General features: G+C 43.5%; 2 protein-coding genes across 7 annotated transcripts; both read left to right on the top strand.

Moving 5' to 3' along the window:
• Positions 1-28: 28 nt before the first annotated feature.
• Positions 29-12,129, top strand: l3mbtl1b (L3MBTL histone methyl-lysine binding protein 1b). 6 transcript variants are annotated; one of them, XM_087848187.1, is made up of 22 exons: positions 29-338; positions 1,750-1,884; positions 2,061-2,256; positions 2,371-2,584; positions 2,696-2,825; positions 2,982-3,033; positions 3,449-3,543; positions 3,653-3,757; positions 3,856-4,027; positions 4,101-4,192; positions 4,309-4,460; positions 4,697-4,773; positions 5,157-5,242; positions 5,332-5,442; positions 5,541-5,655; positions 5,907-6,006; positions 6,533-6,727; positions 6,835-6,936; positions 7,025-7,089; positions 7,169-7,341; positions 7,646-7,708; positions 10,734-12,129. In XM_087848187.1, exons 2-22 carry the CDS (start codon positions 1,774-1,776, stop codon positions 10,860-10,862), a joined length of 2,535 nt encoding a protein of 844 aa, XP_087704313.1. In that variant the 5' UTR covers positions 29-338; positions 1,750-1,773; the 3' UTR covers positions 10,863-12,129. The 6 variants fall into 6 exon arrangements, with proteins under 6 accessions (XP_087704313.1, XP_087704312.1, XP_087704315.1 ...); XM_087848186.1 differs by lacking the exon at positions 29-338 and adding an exon at positions 369-912; XM_087848189.1 differs by lacking the exon at positions 29-338 and adding an exon at positions 369-912 and having other exon boundaries at positions 3,856-3,991.
• A 3,688-nt stretch (positions 12,130-15,817) lies between these two features.
• Positions 15,818-18,841, top strand: LOC102787586 (uncharacterized). The gene is made up of 2 exons (XM_006801292.2): positions 15,818-16,095; positions 16,619-18,841. Exon 2 carries the CDS (start codon positions 16,633-16,635, stop codon positions 17,425-17,427), a length of 795 nt encoding a protein of 264 aa, XP_006801355.2. The 5' UTR covers positions 15,818-16,095; positions 16,619-16,632; the 3' UTR covers positions 17,428-18,841.
• The last annotated feature ends 1,357 nt before the right edge of the window (positions 18,842-20,198 follow it).

The following is a 20,198-nucleotide window of genomic DNA, read 5'->3' on the forward strand; positions in this document are numbered from 1 at the left end:
ACCAGTTTTTGACCATCGGGGAAACCAACGGCTCCTCAGCGGCTCTTTATGGGGGGGACACGGTGCTCCCTGCGCTCCGCTCATACACAGTCGTATTTAACGCTTTTATATGCGGTTTAGGTCAAAGGGGGAACCCGGAGCCCCTGTCCGGCGGATAATTGTCGTTACACCGGCTCTAAATCGAGTTTTGGGGCGTGTTGTGAACGTACGCAGGCCCGGTATTGACCACCAACAGTGAACTTAACTTTTCCGAGACCCAAAGTTGTGTCAGGCAGCGCGTCTTGCGCGCATGCGCACCACTCTATCCAGCTCTAAATAAGAGTTAAAACAGAAACGAGGTGAGTTCCACAATTGTTAAACAATACGGGCGTTAATAATCATTTGTTGTCGTTGACGAGGACGGCGTTTGAAAAGCAGGCGTTCGTTTTTGTAAACTGGCGACAGTTTCCATTATTTCCACTCTGATTTAAAACGGCGAGAATAAATCGTTTTTTTCCAAGTTTCTATTGAAGAAATTAATCAAGCAACAATGTTAAAGCTCGTAACATTATCGCGGTGTTGTTACGAGTGTGCGTGATATTCTGTGATGTATCTGCATTTTGCAAATGCGTTTTCCTATTGTTATTAACCGGGAAACTTATTTATTACAGATCGTCCTTATAGCTGGCTCTGCATCCAGTCTCAATGCTACGGCTAGCCCTCTATAGCAGCCCTCAGTTCATATGAACTGAGTGGAGCTAGCGACTGTTAGCTTTATGTCAGCGCTAGCTAGCAACCTGGGCTGACATTCCGTGACAAGGGGAAAGTGAAGAAAAACGGCCAGAGTGAATGAAAACACCAAGTCAGGAAATTACACAGCAAGCGTTTGCCTGTGTTTAACGTGTAGCAGCTTTGCGGCATTTGTTTAAAATGGTAACTTGAGTAATTAACATAGTTTAAACGTGTTGGTGGCCTCTTCCTATGCTCCGCCATTTTGTATAAGACGAATGCTAATCATGGGCGCTCTTACATACACTTTATTTATGGCTAGAATAAAACTGAGGCATGGGATGCAAAGTCTAACTTAACCGAGATCCAGGAGCTCTGATTGTTGTTTACTTTTGACACGGTTGTGACCACGATGCAAGCAGAAAATATAACCTTAATTCAGTGTTGAACATGCGTCGGGACTAAAACGTTATATCGTATTATTAAGCGGATAAAGACGTTTTTAAGTTTGGCCAGTGAGTGCAGAAAACAGTGTTCTCCTTACAGCTGATAAACAAATGAGCCCCTCACTTGCTCATTGCCAGGCAAGCAGTCGGTTTTAAGAGATACTGTTAAAACAAGGAAAAGACGAACTTGTCTGGTTAACTTAAAGTTGAGACGTCTTTCCTCTTCTTTGTCAATGATCTGGACTAAGGTTTACCCTAATGGGGTCGTTTGTGCTCGCATTTCTTTGGTAGTTGGCCGGCAAAACAATATTATTATTGACTGTTTTGTCTGAAATCGAAGTGCATGGTGTATCCTGCACGCCAGCGCGCAGTCGCCATCTAGTGGTGATGCTGCGCAGAGCTGTTTACAAGTGCAGGGAGGAATAAAAACTGCATTTGTGATCGGAATCAGTTCGCTGATCAAGCCGTAGAGGACCGCTTGGCTCACTGCAGTTATCATGTACAGGGAAACAATAGGCCTGGAAAACAGAAGCGTAAAAGTCAGAGGTGCAGACTGTGCGCATAATACCATGCCTTTCCATGTGACTCTTTGCAGGTTGGTCATATCAGCAGAGTGGGAATGACTGACACTCCACCCAGTGATGGCCCCTCCCAGGGAGCTGAGTTTGATATGATGGGTGCCTTAGACTGGAAGGATGGCATTGCAACGCTGCCAGGCAGTGATATCAGGGTACAAAAGAGATTTTTGTTGTTGTTGTTTTTTGGTCCAGGGTCTTTCTTGCTTGTGCAAATATTTGTTTATAGGGGGAGGAGGCTATATCTATAGCTGTTTCTCAGGCTGAACTCATAATCAGGACCATAGTAGCACACCAACTTGGCTGACAGGAATGTGTCTCTTTTTTTCAGTTCCGCCTGACCGAGTTTCGGACTCTTGAGATTGTCACAGATTTAGAGGTCAAAGGGCAGGAGGCAGAGCCTAACAGTGAGACCTTGGACCCCGCACCATCTCACACGCCCACCCCTCCACCTGAAGGCCAGTCACAGACAGGGACAAGCAAAGCTTCAGCCAATCAGAGTAAACCAGGATTGTCTCAAGCTAAAGGTATGATGGCACATGATTGTCATTGTTATAATGAAGACTTTCACTGTTTGGTTTTTAAAGTCTACGCTACGTTTCGGCCTCAGTTTCAGCCCTTCTTTCTCCTCCGTCCTTTAGCTCCTGGTCCTGTGCTTTTGTCTTTAGAGGAGGGACCCAGTATGGAGGGCCCCAGTGTGGAGGTTGGGCCCAGTGTTGAAGTTGGTTCTAGTGCAAACTTGGGCTCAAATGGGGAGCTGTCAAGGTGCCGGGCCTGCGGTGGCCGTGCTCCTGGGGATGCCCTCCTGCAGGGGAAATTTTGCTGCTCAGCTTGTGCCCAGCCTTCCAGTGGCAGGTAAAACCATGCCTCTGTTATCTTTAATAACGCCCTCCCCCCATTTAAATTTTTTTTTTAGATTAACTTAATATTTTTTGTTTCATGTGGACCTTCTTTGTGTTTGTGAAGATCGTCTCCGGGAGAAGCACGGGAGGGTCAGGCAGTAGAAGGAGAGAGACTTGGCAAACGTGTGCGCAAAAAGAGGAAGATCTACATGGACTCTGGTGAGGAAGAGGAAGAAAACCAAGAAGAACCAGAGGTGAGGAATATACCATCAACACTTGTGTTCGGTGGTCAACTTCAGAGCTACATACATACCAGATGTTCAGGCTTAAGTTTCCTCTCATCTACGGGATGAGAAGAGTTGGGATAGTCCTGTGTAACACGTTTTGCTCATTCTGCTTTTTTCTTGTAGGAAAAGGCTAAAGCTACAAAGGGCAGGAGAGGAGCCAAAATTGCCAAGCTGGGTATGATGAAACTCTAAACATTATTAGAATCTGTTAATGCCCTAAATCATTTTTTTGTTGTGTTGTTTAGCTGGTGATACATTCTCAGCTTTCCAGACTGTCCTCTGATTTGATTGTCAGATTTTTTGATTAGCATTTGCATTATTTTCCAATTCATGAAACCTACAGGCAATGTATTTCTCAGAGCGACAGAAAGCAGGAATGAAGAATGAGTTTTTATTAATTTGGTTAGACTTAAACCAATATTATGAGCATGCTGTTTTTGCCCATTTTTATATCGGTACTTCGATAGAAAGAAAATTGTCAAACTGCCTAGAATACATCCACGTATTCATGGTTTTATATGCATTGTGTGTCATTGGCATACACTTAATACAACACTTAATATGTCACCATTTGTTCACCCAACCATTAGTTGCTGCCCCACCCAATAAGAAACGTGCATGGAGCTGGCCTTCTTACCTCGAAGAGGAGAGAGCCGTCGCTGCTCCAGTTAAACTATTCAAAGAGGTAAAAACCTGCATTGTATATATATATTGTATATACCTGCCATTTGTACCCTGTTAAGTAGAAACTCACAGTCTTGTTTATCTGACCTGTGCTGTTATTATTCTTGCAGCACCAGTCGTTTCCACAAAGCAGGAACAGTTTTAAGGTGGGGATGAAGCTGGAGGGACTTGACCCGGCGCACCCGTCTCTATTCTGTGTGCTCAGTGTTGCGGAGGTATTAATGCTAATGCTTGACTATGCTACCTATACGCTATAACATTTTTCTAGATAAAGACTTTGACTCATGGATGCCTGCCTCTCTTTGCATCCCAGATCCAAGGTTACAGAGTAAGGCTCCACTTTGACGGATATCCAGAATGCTATGACTTCTGGGCTAATGCCGATTCGTGGGATCTGAAACCAGCCGGCTGGTGTGAGAAGAACGGACACAAGTTATTGTTGCCTAAAGGTAACAAGAATACCACCAATAAACATGAAATTCAAGGTAGAATTTTTATTTTTTATTTTTTTAACAAAGTTGGGTCGCAACTCAGCTGACTGGGCTTGTCGTGTTGTAGGCTGTAAGGATGGAGAGTTCAACTGGAGCACGTACGTGAAGAACTGCAGGGGTCAGCTGGCCCCGAAACACCTTTTTAAGAGCCTCAACACAGTGAGTGTTAAACACATCTGAAGCTGTCAGATGGTTCTGTGATTCAGTGGATTTTATAGGCTCCGTGTGGCTAAATTGGCTAAATGCATATCATCTTTTTGTTTGTTTGTTTTTAGTCCGTGACTCCATCCGGGTTTAGAGCTGGGATGAAACTGGAGGCGGTTGACAGGAAGAATCCTGCTTTGATCTGTGTAGCAACAATTGCTGCCGTTGTCGACAACCGCCTGCTCATTCACTTTGACAACTGGGATGACACACATGATTACTGGTGAGAGATTATTACCCAGAGATGTTCGCCGGTCTGCCTTGAGGGCAGCTGGAGATTTGAATTTGTGTGAAAGCAGTGCTAATTTAGTGCCTGTCTATTGAAGACAGCGTGCCACTGTATTTTAAATAAACAGACTAGCATTGTAACTAAAGAGTTTCTGAACCTTTTTATTGGTGAATATTTTTTTCAAAACACCCAGTGTTATCGTTCGCCCATTTACTTGTGTTTGTTTTAAGGTGTGATGCCAGCAGTCCATACATCCACCCTGTGGGTTACTGTGAAGAGGCTGAGCTAACACTCACAACTCCAGCTGGTAAGACAGACCAAGACACATGTGAGTCAGTATGAATGTAATATACTGTAGGACCCAACTCTTGCAAGATCTGAGATGATTAATTAAAGGCCAGCTAAATAAAAAATGATAAATAAAATAAATAAAAATGGCAACAAAAAAAACCTTGAATCCTGAAATAGTAAAATCTGATAATAAAGCCACGGATGAATTATTCTGTAGAAAGTAAGTGTGCTCATGCTAAGTGTAATAATAGTAAGATGTAATTTCCTGTAGATCCCCATGTTGCCACCTATTTCTAACCTGCTGGGTGTTGTTGTTACACCTGTAGAATTGGCTTTGTTTACATGGTGTCTGTCTGCAGTATCCAGTGCACCTAATGAGTCTTTATCTCCTCTCCTTAGAATGTAAGGAACCAAAGAGTTTCTCTTGGGAGAAATACTTGGAAGATACGGGCACACAGGCAGCTCCTGCACGAGCTTTCAAAGTGGTATGATATACGAGTATGCAGATATTTACGGTACTGTGCTACAGTAGTCTAAATACAGTCATGTGATTCTGTGGGGTTTTTTTTTCCAGCGACCTCTGCATGGTTTCCAGGTTGGAATGAAAGTAGAAGCTGTTGATAAGAGGAATCCCATGCTCATTCGTGTTGCCACTGTAGCAGACACAGAGGACCACAGACTAAAGGTGGGAGATGTCTCTTCATCGTGATGCTTTTTGATTTTTTTTTTTTCTGTGCTCAGCCTTTGTTTAAATTCTTGTTTACCCTCCTCCTTCTCCTGCAGATCCACTTTGATGGCTGGAGTTCAGAGTATGACTATTGGGTGGAAACCGACTGCCCAGATCTGCATCCTGTCGGGTGGTGTCAAAAAACTGGACACCCACTACAATATCCTAACGGTGTGACACATTTTACGACTCTCTCTCACACTCACACACACAGACACACAGACTGTCCTTGTCTGTCCTGCTGGGTGCTGAGGGTGAGGTTGCCAGATTTCTAATTTCAACAGATGAGTCAGCACACTTGATCTCTGCCTTTATTTTACTTGGATAAGACATTAAGAGGAATGTATAATGAATTCAGAATGGATGGTTGTTTGCATAGTTTTATTAATTTTCCCGTTTGTGTGTGTGTGTGTGTGTTTCAGGCTCCAGTGATTTAGTGACTGCTCCAGGACAAGGATGTCCTACCCCGGGATGCAACGGCGTTGGGCACATCAGGGGACCTCGCTATGGGACTCACTACACGTTCGTAGCTCAACTTTTCACAGTCGTCTTTTGTTGCAACTCTTATGTCTTACATCTCCATTTTCATTTAAGATGTTTTATGCATTTCCCCAACTGCTCTCCCGGTTTACCTCAGGGAATATTTGTCATAGTTTCTCAGTCGCTGCAGTGTTGCCTTTCTATCCTGTTTTTAAAATACTTTTGACACTCTTAAGTGCACAACTTTCCAAATGGATTTCAATAAATTATCATAATTTCCATTTTTGTTTGTCCAGTCAGTCGTCAGGTAATGTCATATTGTTATATTAAGGTGTAGTAAACACGTCTTAACAGTAACTAAAAGATGAGAGACGTCTCCAGGCTCTCAAATATTGCTTTTATTTGTGTGGGCTGCCAGCACTCTACATGTGTTACTTGTGTGTTTGTCTGTATGTAGGAGGGCGAGGCGATATTAACTGCCTTTCTGTTGTCTGTGTTATAACCTCTTACTGGAGTTTTAAAAAATGAAGGCTGTGTGTCCCAGCGATGTTTGTGTCTCTGTGTGCAGTCAGGTGAGCTGTCCCTACTCAGAGGTGAATCTGAACAAAGAGGGTTTGCTGCCAGACCGTCTCAGCGGAGAGCGGCCTCCCACCCTCAGCGGGCCTCATCCTCGTGGGCGACGCCCTGACCCAAATGCAAACAACACAACACAAAACTCCTCGACGCAAGATCAACCCGAAGGACCGGAGGACGCCCAGAACAGGTTCAATCCTTTGTCGACATACTTTAACAGCTCCTATCATATCAGGGGATTTGCATGCAACTATATGTAGTGGTTTGTACCTGAGCAATGATTATCTGTGTTGCTAGGAAACCGGCGACGGTGGAAGCTGAGCGTACAGGACGCAGTAGCCAGGCAGAGGCACTGAGTGGAGCCAGCGAGCAAAGCCACAATGGAACGAGGCCTAAACGGTACCTGTCGCTCACGATAGCCTCACACTACGCTGCGCCTGATATGATTTGTTTGTTTCAAAGAGTCATTCTGTCGTTTTCATTTCAGGACAGCTCCAGTTCCCAAATACCTGAAAATGCATTATGTCAAAGAGGAGATTGGCGATAGTAAAGGTAAGCGAGGAAAAGTTGCAGAAGGAATCATACCTCACACCCTCACTTCCTCCCACTGACTCCTCTTAACTCTCCTCAGCCTCTCCAGAGGCCATCTCCCTCCAGCAGGCCCTCCACGAGTCGGTGTTCTCCCCCGGCATCTCTGCCTCGCCTCCCCATCGGGTGGCTCTTTGCTGGGACAAACACTGCCAGCTGCTGCCTGAGGTCCTGGGGCTGACTGCCAAGAGAGTGGCCACTTGGAGTGCCGAGGAGGTTAGACATGCTTAGACACTCAGACTGTGTAAACACAAGAAAAGCAGGCACACAAACTCTGAATCCACTCATCCAACATGAAGGCGGCTAGTTGTTCAAGGAGACCGCAACTGTGCATGAATATTCAGCAAGGGCTTTTCTGGGTGTTGCGGTGAGCTGGAGCCTTCATTTTGGCAGTCAGGTGAACGATTGAGGGTCAATAGAGGCATGTAAAGAATCACGATTAGTAGATAAACACGCATTGATTGACATCCTGCGTTTGTCTGAAGCTGTTTTCTGTATGTTTATTTTCTTTGTTCTTCAGGTGGCTGGTTTTGTCAAAGGGCTTCCAGGGTGCAAAGAACACGCTGCTACATTTAAAACAGAGGTAAGCACTTCAGGATGGTTTGTAAAAAGAAGTGAGAGTGAAAGTAAAAGCCTGAAGGATCGATGCCTCTGCATGCCTTGCATGTAGGGTACAGAACCATCACACATGCCATCACAGAACATAATTCAGCGGAATCACTACAGAGTGTAGTCTGGAGAGTTCAGCAGATATTCCAGAACAGTTTGAAATGAAAATGTGTTTTATGTAGGGGATCCATGTAAGAGTGAAGTGGGAGGCTTTACAAGAGGGTGCTGAGACCTGCTGTGACGTATGAGGATGGCTCAGAAAAAAAGACAGGAGGCCAAGCTGGTAATGTTAAGATTTCACTGGGAGTGACCTGAAGGCGGAGCGGTTGGGGACAGAGTTAGAGCAGCAAGGCTGAGATGGTTTGGACATGTAGCAGAGGAGAGACAGTAAACATACTGGACAAAGGCTGTTGAATAAGGACTGCAAGGCAGGAGGAAAAGAGGAAGACCTCAGAAAGAGATCATGGATGTAGTGAAGGAGGACGTGCAGAGGCTTGCATGGGAGGAGGAGACGCAGTCCCAACCTCCTAACTGATTTATGTGCACTTGTGTAGCGTGTTGTTTTACTGGTGTCCTCTGCTCCCTGTTTCAATCTGTGTGTGGTGTGTTTGTATTTTCTCTTAGTGTGTAAACACATACAGTGAAACAGGGAGCCAAGGAGATCACCAAAACAGAATTAGAATTAGATAAACCTTATTTTGGCGGTTTCAGCATCGGTTGGTTTACAGCGAATTATAGCCTCTTTTTTTCCCTCTACATTATTTTTTGGTGTTTTGTCTTTATTGGATAGTGAAGCAGTGAAGACAGACAGGAAAGTGGGGAGAGAGAGAGGGAAGACATGCAGCAAAGGGCCACGGGTTGGACTCAAACCTGTGTTGATGCACTCGGGCCGTGTGGCATGTGGCTGCCTGCTCATCCACCCACTGTATTTTACATTACTAGAGTGGGATAATGGTCGTGGATGTTTTGGCTCTCGCCCACACAACCTTTCTGTAAGAAGTACACGCTCATTTGTTTTGCTTTGAGATGCTGGTGCCCAGCACAGAAAACGGCTTTAAACAGGGCTTTAACTAATAACTGCTCATTGTTGATTATTGTTTAATGCTTTATCATTAGACAAATCAATTTAGAACTTGCTTTGGATGTGAGGCAGATGCTGTTGAAGGTTATTCATTTTTTTTTTCTGGATCAGTCCTTATATGTTATTTAACTGAGTAATTAATCAACTAAGGACTTCGGACAATACCTAACTGACCGAGGTTCAATCAGTTTAGCTTTCCCATTATTTCCTAGCCTTGTTCAGATTATCAAACGTGTGTATTTCCCTGCTGACATGAATGAGGTTATTCTCTAATCCAGCAGCTGCTTTGGCTCTCGCTCATTTCCTGTGAAGGGAACAAGTGAGAGGTCCTTATTTTGCATTTGAGAACATGTGAAGAAAGCATGCATAAATAAATAAACAAGGGAATACAAGTGGCAGCAATAAGCAACTTCATCAGTTTAGTCTGTGTGTGTGTGTGTGTGTGTGTGGTCTGAAGTCTGGCGTAAAGCTGGCTTAAAAATAGCTGCACATTAAATCGTAGATGTTGTTCTTTTGCATCAGTCATGGTTTGCAGTCTTCTCGGACACTTTTTTGCTGACTGCATAATTTCATGCAGTCTCCAGCTTTTTCATCTTGCATATATTTTCATAAATTTTAGGTTCTACTGAAAAATGAGATGAAAAAAAGCCTCAGTTTTAGTGCTTCCAAAACAAGTCATATGTCCACTCTAATGTAAATCCCTGTGCTAGTTCAGATTTACGTTGCACGTTAACCAATGGCAAACAAACCCTTAGTGATTTTTATAAAACAATAAAAATGTCAGAACGTTTGTTCTCTAAAATGAGCTTTTTTTGATGTCTAATTTTGTTTTGTTTAACTTTATTTAAATATCACAGCTACAGTAAGACAGAAAGCAGGGTTAACAAACTTTAAGATGGGGAACTCTGAAAGGCTGATCAGAGGACTTAGTGAGACTGATTTAGGTGACTGTCAGTGGAAACAGTTTCCAGGTTCAGACTTTCAATTTTCAGATGTACCTTTCAAAATGTTGCTCGGCTGAATTTTGCTGTTTACACAAAAGCGACGCCGCATGGGAAAAAAGCCAGCCCGTGAAGCAGACCGAGAATCCCGGCTGCACAAAAACAGCCAAACAGTGATGCAGTCGAGAACAACCAGACTTTCCAGTGTTCCTGGTGTTTATGCTAACTTCACTGTCCGTAGTATCGCTCCAAATTGTCTGAAAAATTAAGTTTACTAAACAGTTTCTGACACGTAAACAGCAAATAAACAGACTCTTTCCCCAAATCCAGCAAACCTCGCCGCTATGAGAGGAAAACCTGGCTCAGTGCAGACACTTAGTTAGGGGTGCGATCTTCCCCCCTCAGTGATGCTGGTGACTTTCTATGGCCTCCTGCTTTGTTAACGCTGGCTATCAATCGTTTCTTGCAAACACAGCAGACTTTACATTAGAAGTTAAATCATTTATGAGCTTGCCCGTTCACCTGGGGACAAGGTACTTTATTCATTCATTCATTTATGTATAAATAAATATTTATTTATTTGTTTATTTATTGCATTTTTGATTGTTTTATTTCTTCTCTTCTATCTGCATCTTCTCCTTTGTAATAATTTCATTTTTTTAGAAGTGTTAGCTGTTAAGTTGATCATTATTTCTTTTTGCTTATCAGATTATCCTAATGTGTATTTTAACTTCATGACCTGTAGTGAAACAATCGAAATCTTTGACAAAACTCATAACACATCTAAAAGTTGATCCTAAATACTTATTTTGTCAAATCGTACTTTAAAAGTTAAGAAGTGTTGCTGTTGGTTTGACCCCTCCTAATGCTTCTAGTATTAGAGGTGTTCTGTGTTCCTACTGTTTGTGCGTCAACCAGCGTACAATAGAAATTCTTTTAAAGTAACAAAGCCTTTACTTGATTTTTTTCCTCTTCAGCAAATCGATGGCGAGGCCTTCCTGCTGCTCACACAAGCAGACATCGTCAAGATCCTGTCAATCAAGTTAGGACCCGCTCTGAAGATCTACAACTCCATCCTCATGTTGAAGAACGCCGATGAAGAGTAGAACACGACTCCAGTGGGACTTTGTTTTTTGTTTTTTTGTTTTTTTTTAAATGTCCAGAACAAGTTTAACTTGTTGAGCTCTGTGACGGTACAGCTACACAAGAGAAACAAGCGGAAGTCATCATCTCAAAAAAACGTCCATCTCTCCTCCCTCCTCTCTCCATGATGGATGGCCCTGGTCAGCCTGAGGGAGAGTTTTTCATCATACCCCGAGGAACCCTTAACTTATATCGTGTTTGTTTACTGACTCTTTAAAAAAAACAAAAAAGGAGGAGAAGAAGAAGCTACAAGCACCTTCAAGATTTCTTAACATTGTACAGCCAACAAATTGGATTTTGCGTCACAGTTCTGTTGCATTTTTTAAAATCTGAGCTGTAATGAAACGTTTTTGTGTTGCGACTTACTTGAGAACGCGCGTCGTTTTTTTTTCTTTCGTTTGTTTGTTTGTTGTTTAAGCTGCAGAATACAATCGTGAGGCGGTGGGACATTTTTAAATGTGAAATCCAGTGGAGCAGAAGCACTATGTAGTTCATCTTTTCTCCTGTAGATGGAGAAAGAGGGCCACTCCACGGGCCCAAAGGGCGTGAGTGAATTTGGAGTTTAAGTTGAATGAGGAGGGATGGGATGGTTAAAAATACGTGTTTGTGTGCGAGTGTGTTTGAGAAGTGAGGATGCAATTTCCTACTATCCCGCTTGTGTTGGTTGGTCGTGGGGGTGGGGGGGTTGACAAACAGGGCCAAGGGCTAACTGTTAAATTAAGGAAGCTTGGAGGTTTTTTTTTCAGGTGGAACAAGCTCTGTTCTTCTACTTGTTTTTTTTGGGAACGCTCCATGAATATGAATGTTAAACACGGCTTTCAGTTTTGTTGTTTCTGGTCACAATGTTCTTGGTTCAGATTAACCTCTGGTCTTTTTACAGTGTAAATAGTATACAGCTACCAGAGTTTACTCCTGTTTGGATATGCAAAGGCTTCTCTACAGGAGAGGACGCTGTGGCAGTAAACTTTAAAAAAACACAAAAAAAACAGCCTTGCTTCATAGTTCTGGAGAAAGAGGAAAGAAAATACCCACAACAAACATATTCAGTGTCCTTGTAAATCTGCGTGTACTTCAGCAAGTTGGAATGTGTACATCAGCAACTGTTTATATGCAAACAGCTTTTATTTATGTATTGTAATTTAAGGGGTTAATGGTACGCCATTCTGGCTCCGAGGTAGCTCTGGCTGTTTGGAAAGTCTGAATGGGTGAAAATAAATGAGATGCACACTGTCGGCTGTCCTCATTTGACTCTGGACATTTCATCCTCTCCCACACACTTGCACAGACAATCTAAAACTGCTTTACACTCAAACAGCTAGTACCAGGTTGGACCCCTTTTTTTATTTTAATGGCACAGATTCAACAAGGTGCTGGAAACATTCCTTAGAGATTTTGGTCCATATTAACATGACAATTTCACACAGTTGCTGCAGATTGGTCAGCTGTGAATCCCCTGTTCCCACCATATTCTACAGGCGCTCTTTGTGAACTCATTATGTTCAAGAAACATATTTATTATTTGGGCCTTAGAATATGGTGTGTTGTATGAAAGTTACAATGTGGTCAACAACACTCAGGTAGGCTGTGCCATTGAAATAATGCTCAGTTGGTACCAAGAGGCTCAAAATGTGCCACAGAAAATGCCAGCCTCACAATGGGACCAATGCCAGGCTGAAGCATTGCTACAAGGCAGGATGGATCCATGCTTTCATGTTGTTTACACCAAATTCTGACCTCAGCATCAGGCTGTTGCAGCAGAAATCGAGACTTATCAGACCATTGATCCCATGTGAACTATGTAGCTTCAGGTTTTTGTTCTTCGTCGACAATGTCAAATGTCAGTGGCATCGTAATTATTCAGTAAATTTGCTCCAGACTTTTCAAATCTGTGATGGAAATTTAATGCAGAGTCAGTAAGAACTGGAACATCCTGTTTAAGCTATTGTTTTTTTAAAATCTAAGAGATAAATTTGATCACATTTGGCAGAGCCATCCGTAACATCACGCTGCAGTGAGGTCTCAATGGCCCACAAACCTAGAACTCAGTTGAGAGCAGGGGCACCTGGTGTGAGCTTTCACCCGGAGAACTGCTGCTCACTGGATATTTTCTCCTTTCTCAGATCATTCTCTGTAAACTCTACAGATGGTTGTGTGGAAAAATCCCAGCCGATCAGCAGTTTGTGAAATAAATAAAGCAACCCGTCTGACGTCAACAACCGTGTCACGTCCAGAGTTGCTTAAATTATATTTCTTCCACAGTCTTGATCGTGTATACATGCCTAAATGCAGTGAGTTGCTGCCAATGTGATTGCCTGATCCTATATTTGCATTAAAAGAGCAGCTGAACGGCTGTACCTAAGAAATCAGACTATTGCAGACTATATAGGTGTGCTTTTTTTTTTTTTTTTAATTTATTTGAAGTTTGATCTGTTGATGTTCACTGGATATGTGTTTGCAGGCTGTGGTAAACATTGTTTGTATGCTCTGTTTTTGTGCCATGCAGTCATTAACTTCCATTTATTTCTGTATGTTACATTAATTAAGCTGCAGATGTGAAAAATGCAAGTGGCGTCGTAATTATTCAGTAAATTTGCTCCAGACTTTTCAAGTCTGTGATGGAAAATTAACGCAGAGAGTAAGAACTGGGACATCAAAGCATCTGTTTCTTGTTTAAGGTACTTTTTTAAAAAAAATCAGAGAAAAACATTTGGTCAAGAGGCAGAGCCATCCGCAACATTATGCTGCAGGCAGGTCACAGTCAGGCCACAGTGGCCCCCCAACCTAGAACTCACTTCCTGTGTCTTGCCCACATATGGCCCACATGCAAACTTACCCACAAACCAGATTGCTAATTGAAACACATGTGGCACATCGGCAGCAGGCTGAAAGTCACACAAAGCCACTGCTGCGCATGGCCTGAATCTTACACTCGTAACCCAGAAGCTTTCAGGTATCTTTAATACTTATATTCCTGTTTTCATCTAAGCTGTAAAGAACTGCAGATGAGCTCTGAGTGGATGAAACAAAATGTGTTTGTGGTGATGTAAAAGCTACATCTGTTGGCCCGGTGTGACTCATTCTATCTTCACCACAAACGGAGCCATCGCTTACAAAATGGACCTGAAATCCCCCATATTTATATCCTGAATAGATTTTCACAAGTTTAAACCGTTTTTGTTTGACCTTATCCACAACGCAAGTTACCACTAACAAGATGGACTAGCTAGGAAATCTGGGCTTAAATGCTTAAAGGTGTTAAGCATTTGGACAGTTTGGACATTGATTATTTTGTTTGTTTGTGTTTAATTAAGTAAGGTGCACTTAATTGGAGCAGGATACATAAAGTTAGGTCTGTAATTTTTTGGACAATTACACAGTTTTGTTAGTTTCAGTGCATTTTAATTTAAACAGTCAAAATGTGACTGAAGTGCAATGTTTCAAGTTTAAATAAGCTGCTTTAATAAAACTCATTTTAGGATTTATAGCCATTTTATACACATTCCCCCAATTTTCAGAGGCTTGAAAGTAATTTGGCTAACTAACTTAATTTTAAATCTGAGAACTGTTTGTAATCTTTTGAAGTCTCGGCGGGCCTTTACTGCAGACACCTTCTTGTTTGCGGGTCTGTCTGAATTCAGTTTTGTATTTAATGAAATGAAAAGCAGCTCTGTTGGACAAAAATCAGGTGACTGACTTGGCCACTGAATAATGTCTTTGCCTTAGAGACTCTTGGGTTTCTTTTGCAGTTTGCTTTGAGTCATGTTCCATTTGCACTGTGAGGCGTGTCCAATCAGTTTTGCAGCATTTGGCTGAATCTGAGCACAGAGTATTCTTCAAAATTCATCCTGCTGCTTATATCAGCAGTCACATCCTCATTAAACGCTGGTGACTCACTTCCACTGGCATACATACGCACATGCCATAACACTACCTCCACCGTGTTTGACAGTGGTCCGCTTCAGCTCATGAGCCGTTTCTCTCCTGCATTTCCATTCATGAAGCCGTCTCTTGATCCTGGACCATGGCAATGATATACCTACATCCTCAAGACTGTTCCTGACTCGGTTAGATGTTGTGAAGTTGCTTTTGTTAACTATGGAAATAACTCAGTCATCATGCCCTTTAGTTGTCTTCTGTCTTTCAGGCCTTTCTTCTTTTCAAGGGTGTTCAAGGGTTGTTGTTTTGTCCTCTCCTAAAATGTTTTGCTGTCTCTCTAATAAGGTTATTTATGTAAGCTTGATGGCCTCGCTCACTCGCACTGACATCCATTTTAGCCTCGAATTTAAAATTATAATGAAAAGCTGTAAAATACAAATGTAACACTTTGTATCAACTTCAGATGTTAAGCTTGCTCCATTTGTCATGAAACAACAAAGGGACAGACCTTACCTGGACATTAAACTGCTTAAAAGTCAATTGTACAATTACATACGATGCTCTGAAAACAGGGGACTGTGCATAAATCCTGTAAATTCTACATTAACAAAACAAAACCAAAAAAGCCCCGCTTGAATTAAAGTCTGCGCTTCAGTCACATGTTTGATGTAAAATATAGAGTGGTGGTGTGCAAAAGGAAAACTACAAAAAACGTGTCCTTGTCCTAAAAATGATGGGTCTAACTGTATGGACAGACACATTTTTCCAGGGTCTCCTTAACAAGAAAATCCCACCTAGAACCAAAAGTCACTCTCTATCCCTCTCTCTCTATATGTGCTCATTTTATTATGGGAGGGTACGTTTCTGCATTTTTTGTATTTTATGCACTTACATATTCCGCTTAGAAAAACTTCTTGATGGGTGGTGATGATCGCAGAGAATAAATTTACCGTGGGACTGGCCTGGACCAGCCAGAGATTCCCACGACCCCTCCTCTTCACACACACACACACGCACACACACATATCGGAACACAGGCTGCATAGACGCACAAGCAGCGCAGAGACGGAGAGGCAGAGCAGCTTTGCACCACTTTTATCAAGACTCTTATTTTACTATAAAAGCCTCGTTTCAGGCTCCGTTTCCGCGCGGCACGCGCAGTCAATCCATGGATGAAAAAGGTCTTCATGTGAGGAGGAATTGGGTTAAAGTGCGGAATCCTCCGGATCAAAGTGGAGGAGTGGGAGGAATAAGTCAGCGCTATTTATTTTGATAATGCCGAGGAGCCAGTATCTGCTTCGGATTTACGTCCAAAACAAGGCAAGTACCCACTCCGACTGCACACACACTGCGTTAAAACAGCAGGAAGTGGATTGGTGTAGTGAGCAACAGTGCTGTCGAGCAAAATGACTCAAAATATTCTGTTTAACACGGATGCGTAAAAGCAAACTTGATCATCTGCGTTCGGAACCCCCGGTTAGGTCCACTTGCCTCGGGCAGAGTCGGGGGGAGGAATAAATTATGAGTTCAGTTAGCGCAGGGATGTGACTCCAGTTTATTTTTTAGCCGCAGTGAGATCGTGAAGTGAAATCATAAGGTCTTGAACGGGGTCAGTCATTGATGGTGGTGGTTCATGAGCTCCTCAGAGACACCAGCGGAGTTGCGGGAAGCTTGGCATCTCATTAACTGAGCCACATGTCTTATTAAAGCAGCTATTTCCTGTTGTGTGCGGTGCAGGCTTAACTGTCTTCTCCCCAACACTTCCAGCGCTCTCCTGATACTGCATCCAGCGCTTTCATGTTTCATTCCTTTATTTTCTGATGCCTCTCTCCTCTCCTCTCAGTCTGAATCCAGACGATGACAGCTGACACTCCAGTCTGCAGCCCTGCCTCTTCCCACTCTTCCCACTCCTCACCTGCCTGCCCCCCGGAGTGCCACAGACACCTGAGGAAAAGCAAAGCCCTCCAAACCAAACTGCCCCTGGCTTCTGCCCCAGGTTGGTGGCTCCTGCTGGGTGTAATGGTGGTGCTGGTGGGGATGAGTGTTGCAGTGGCGGGCTACATCTCTGCAGAACCGAAGCCCGTGGGGCGGCGCGGCACCACCCCCGTGGACAGGATGAAACTGGCTGGCCCCGTGGTAATGGGAGTTGGCCTCTTCATCTTCATCTGCGCCGCCACGCTGCTGTACGAGAACCGGGACCGTGAAGTCTGCAGGCGAGAGAAACCCGACGACCTGGAGGATCTGAAGGGAGGAAGCTTTTGTGAAGATTCCCAGGAGCAGCCCAGCTTCGGGTGCCAAGAGCAGTGGGAGTGTAAAGAAGGAGAACAGGGATCCTGGGCCGCTCCAGCCCACATACTTCCCCTCTCAGACCCTCCTCTTCCTCATTTGAACAGACACAGCACTAGCAGCAGAGCCTCAGAGCCACCTCCTCCGGACACACAAGGTAAAGATAAAGAGGACGAAGACAGGAATGAGGAGAAGGAAGGAAGGTCAACCCTGCTGGCCCGAGTTCTGCACCACCAGGAGCCAACTCCTCACCCTTCCTCCCCCTGCCTGTCCATCTCTCACTCCCCCGTCTTCTCAGACTCCTGCAACTCTAGTGAAATCAACTTCAACGTACGGACAGACCCTTCTGTACCGCCTCAACTCTGAACCCCATGCTGCCTCCCCCCCTTCCACTGTCTCATGAAATATGCATGATGAGACACACTTAAAGGTTTCACGTGCAGATACACAAGACTATGCAGTCCTCAATAAACAGATGAAATGTTTTTTGGGTATGTTATAGTGCCTCCGAATGGCGCAGTTGCTCTGAGTCACTGTCTGTGAAGGGTGTTTTTGTCCTACATCGCTCTCTGACTCACCCACATTTGAAAGATTGGAGCTGTGCTGTTTGATGTCAACTCACAATCTTGTTGTCTTTGAACTCAACCGTGCCCAAAAATCCCTAAAGCCACCACTGGATTGACCATATTAGGACGTGAGGAGGTTTGCTGAAAAGTTATTTGGGTGCCATACTGGGAGATGGATTCCGTCTCCTCTCCCCTCTCCCTCCTTCTGCTTCTCTGCAGAGGTCTACATTTGCTTGCTGGAGAGGTTCAGTAAAAGAGGATGAGCCAGATTAGGCTTCAAATAAGTATTTATCTTATCTCATACATAAGTGTAATCTGCTCTTTATCTGAGGAAATTGTGTCTTGGTACAAACAAGAGAAGCACATAAGGCCACACTCCTCTCACTCGACACCTACAGCCACTCTATAAATACCAGCTGGTGCTCTGCACACATGCAGGATCTTTTTTTTTTCTTTTTACTGTAATTCAACATTTCTTTTTAAATTCCTACTGTCAACTGCTCAGTTTTTTCCTTTTTCTCAGCCACGGCGAGGCAAGATCTTAAAGATTTTCAATCACAGGCTCTATGGAAAGAAAAAGAGCAACAACTTGACACAAAAAAGACACAAAAAAAATCTGGTGAGGCTGTTATGAGTTATTCCTGACGTAGCTTAAGTGAGAAAAACAAGTCCTGCAAGTGGAGTAACTGAAGCCTCCCTCTCCCACCCATCACGACCTTTCATCTCCTCTCTTATCATCCGATTCCCACGCTTTATTCAAATACTCCATCCTCCGTCTCCATCCTTGGCTCCCGCAAAAGCCGAGAAGTGGCGAAAAAAAATAGGGCAAAACAATGCAAAGGGAAATGTTAGCAGCTACAATTAAGCCAAAGTGAGAATGTTTGAACAGGGAAGAGGAGGAGGCGGAAGAGGAGGGGGTTTAATTTTAATTATCGCCAGCATTTTCTCCTCCAGTCTTTAATTACACTGGGGATCAGTGTGAAGGGTTTTATAGGTGCTGTAGGACTGCTGAGTATTTCCTTGTTTCGGCCCATGCTGGGATCCAGGCGACGACCGAAGTCTGAGCAGTCTACAGTAATTTGCAGCCACACATTTCACTCACTTAAAACCAGCACCCATCTGTGTGTCACACACACACACACACACACAGACAGACTCAATGGAGGGCTTTTGTGTAGGTACAGTATGCTGGCTGTATATTCAGCTGCAGAGATGAGCCGGTGGTGGTGGTGGTGGTCGGGGGGGTGGGGGGGAGGGACGCGTCTGAATCTTGCAACATCCTGCAAGCAGCCTCCTTCGCACTCATGCCTCTCAGAAAAGCAGCTCTGTGTTCGCTCTCTTCTCACACGTCGGCTGCGCGAGTGCTTTGCAGTGCGTGAGATGATCCGATGTGTTTACATTTGGAGGGAAAGACGATGCACCGTAGAGCTGTAACTTACAACTTTTATTACCATTTAATCTGCACATTGTCATGTTGCACTCAACTGCCAGTTTGTTGTTGTTTTTTTGGGCTTTTGTTTTTCAATTTTAAGTAAACCAAGCACACAACAGTGTTGCAATAAAACCTTCCCCCTGCAAATGTTTTTATTCAGAGCTTTTTATTCGACCGCATTGTGATTTTGGGAGCCTGCAGTTTGTGGTGCAATGGAGTTCATATTGTGTTACACTACACATCAGGTGCTACTTCTGCTTGTCCATCTGAATCAGAGAGAGGAGGCTAAATAACAGCAGCCTGTGTGCATAATCCAATAAAGCACCACAAATTACATCTTCCATACGAGTCATAAAGTTGCAGATGCCCTCAGGATATTACATTTACCACCACATGATCGAAAGTAAGGCAACAAACTTTTATAATTCAGAATCTGGAGCCTTTCTTTTTAAAAAACAAAGTTTGATGCTCGGAATTATTGCAGTTGTTACATGACTGAGTTAATTAGAAAAATAAGTCTCTTCAGATAAATGTTGTATATACAGAGGGATTGATTCACAGGACAGGGGGGAATCCCTTCAGCAGATTTCTGTGTATACAAACACTGCAGCACCACACAATTTAATAAATCTTCTCATGTGTATTTCTGTGTGGTTGTGTGTGTGTGTGGCACGTGTTACATAAGTCGGCTGCACAGCTCTTAATGCTGCATTGAGAATATAGCTGAATCGAATGCCCTCCTCTGAGAGGCCAGTGTGTGTGTGCGCATTGATACATATCTGAGCAGACGGACGGGTGGCTATAAGCTGCTTAACCCTGCGCTGACTCAGGTTCATGCAATTTCTCTGCTCCTTAACAAGCGAGAGAAGCTCTGATCACCGTTTCTGTGTTGGTGAAATGTTTTCCGTTACTGAGGAACTTCAAAAGTAAAAAGATGTCAAAACAGAAAGGCGGGTTCAGCTCAGCTCACAAATCTTTGTTATAAGTCAGAAACACGGTTTGCACCCATGTGGAGGAATCTTAACCTTTGAAGTAATTTGCTAATTAGAAACAAAGGCACGTGTCATCCTCTTGGTTATATTTTTGACACTGATGCTGTATCTTCTCTTGAAAAACTGCAGGTTTCAGTGCACATCTCT

Source organism: Neolamprologus brichardi, chromosome 11, assembly GCF_056152115.1.
Source record: "Neolamprologus brichardi isolate AB-2024 chromosome 11, ASM5615211v1, whole genome shotgun sequence".
NCBI classification, from domain to species: Eukaryota; Metazoa; Chordata; class Actinopteri; order Cichliformes; family Cichlidae; genus Neolamprologus; species Neolamprologus brichardi.

Excerpts from the sequence above, each read along its gene's own strand:
- l3mbtl1b (XM_087848186.1), top strand. Across the intron at positions 5,243-5,331 it reads CTGCACGAGCTTTCAAAGTG|CGACCTCTGCATGGTTTCCA; the intron begins GTATGATATACG and ends TTTTTTTTCCAG. Across the intron at positions 7,709-10,733 it reads CTGCTACATTTAAAACAGAG|CAAATCGATGGCGAGGCCTT; the intron begins GTAAGCACTTCA and ends TTTCCTCTTCAG.
- LOC102787586 (XM_006801292.2), top strand. The coding sequence starts at position 16,633 with ATGACAGCTGACACTCCAGTCTGCAGCCCTGCCTCTTCCCACTCTTCC.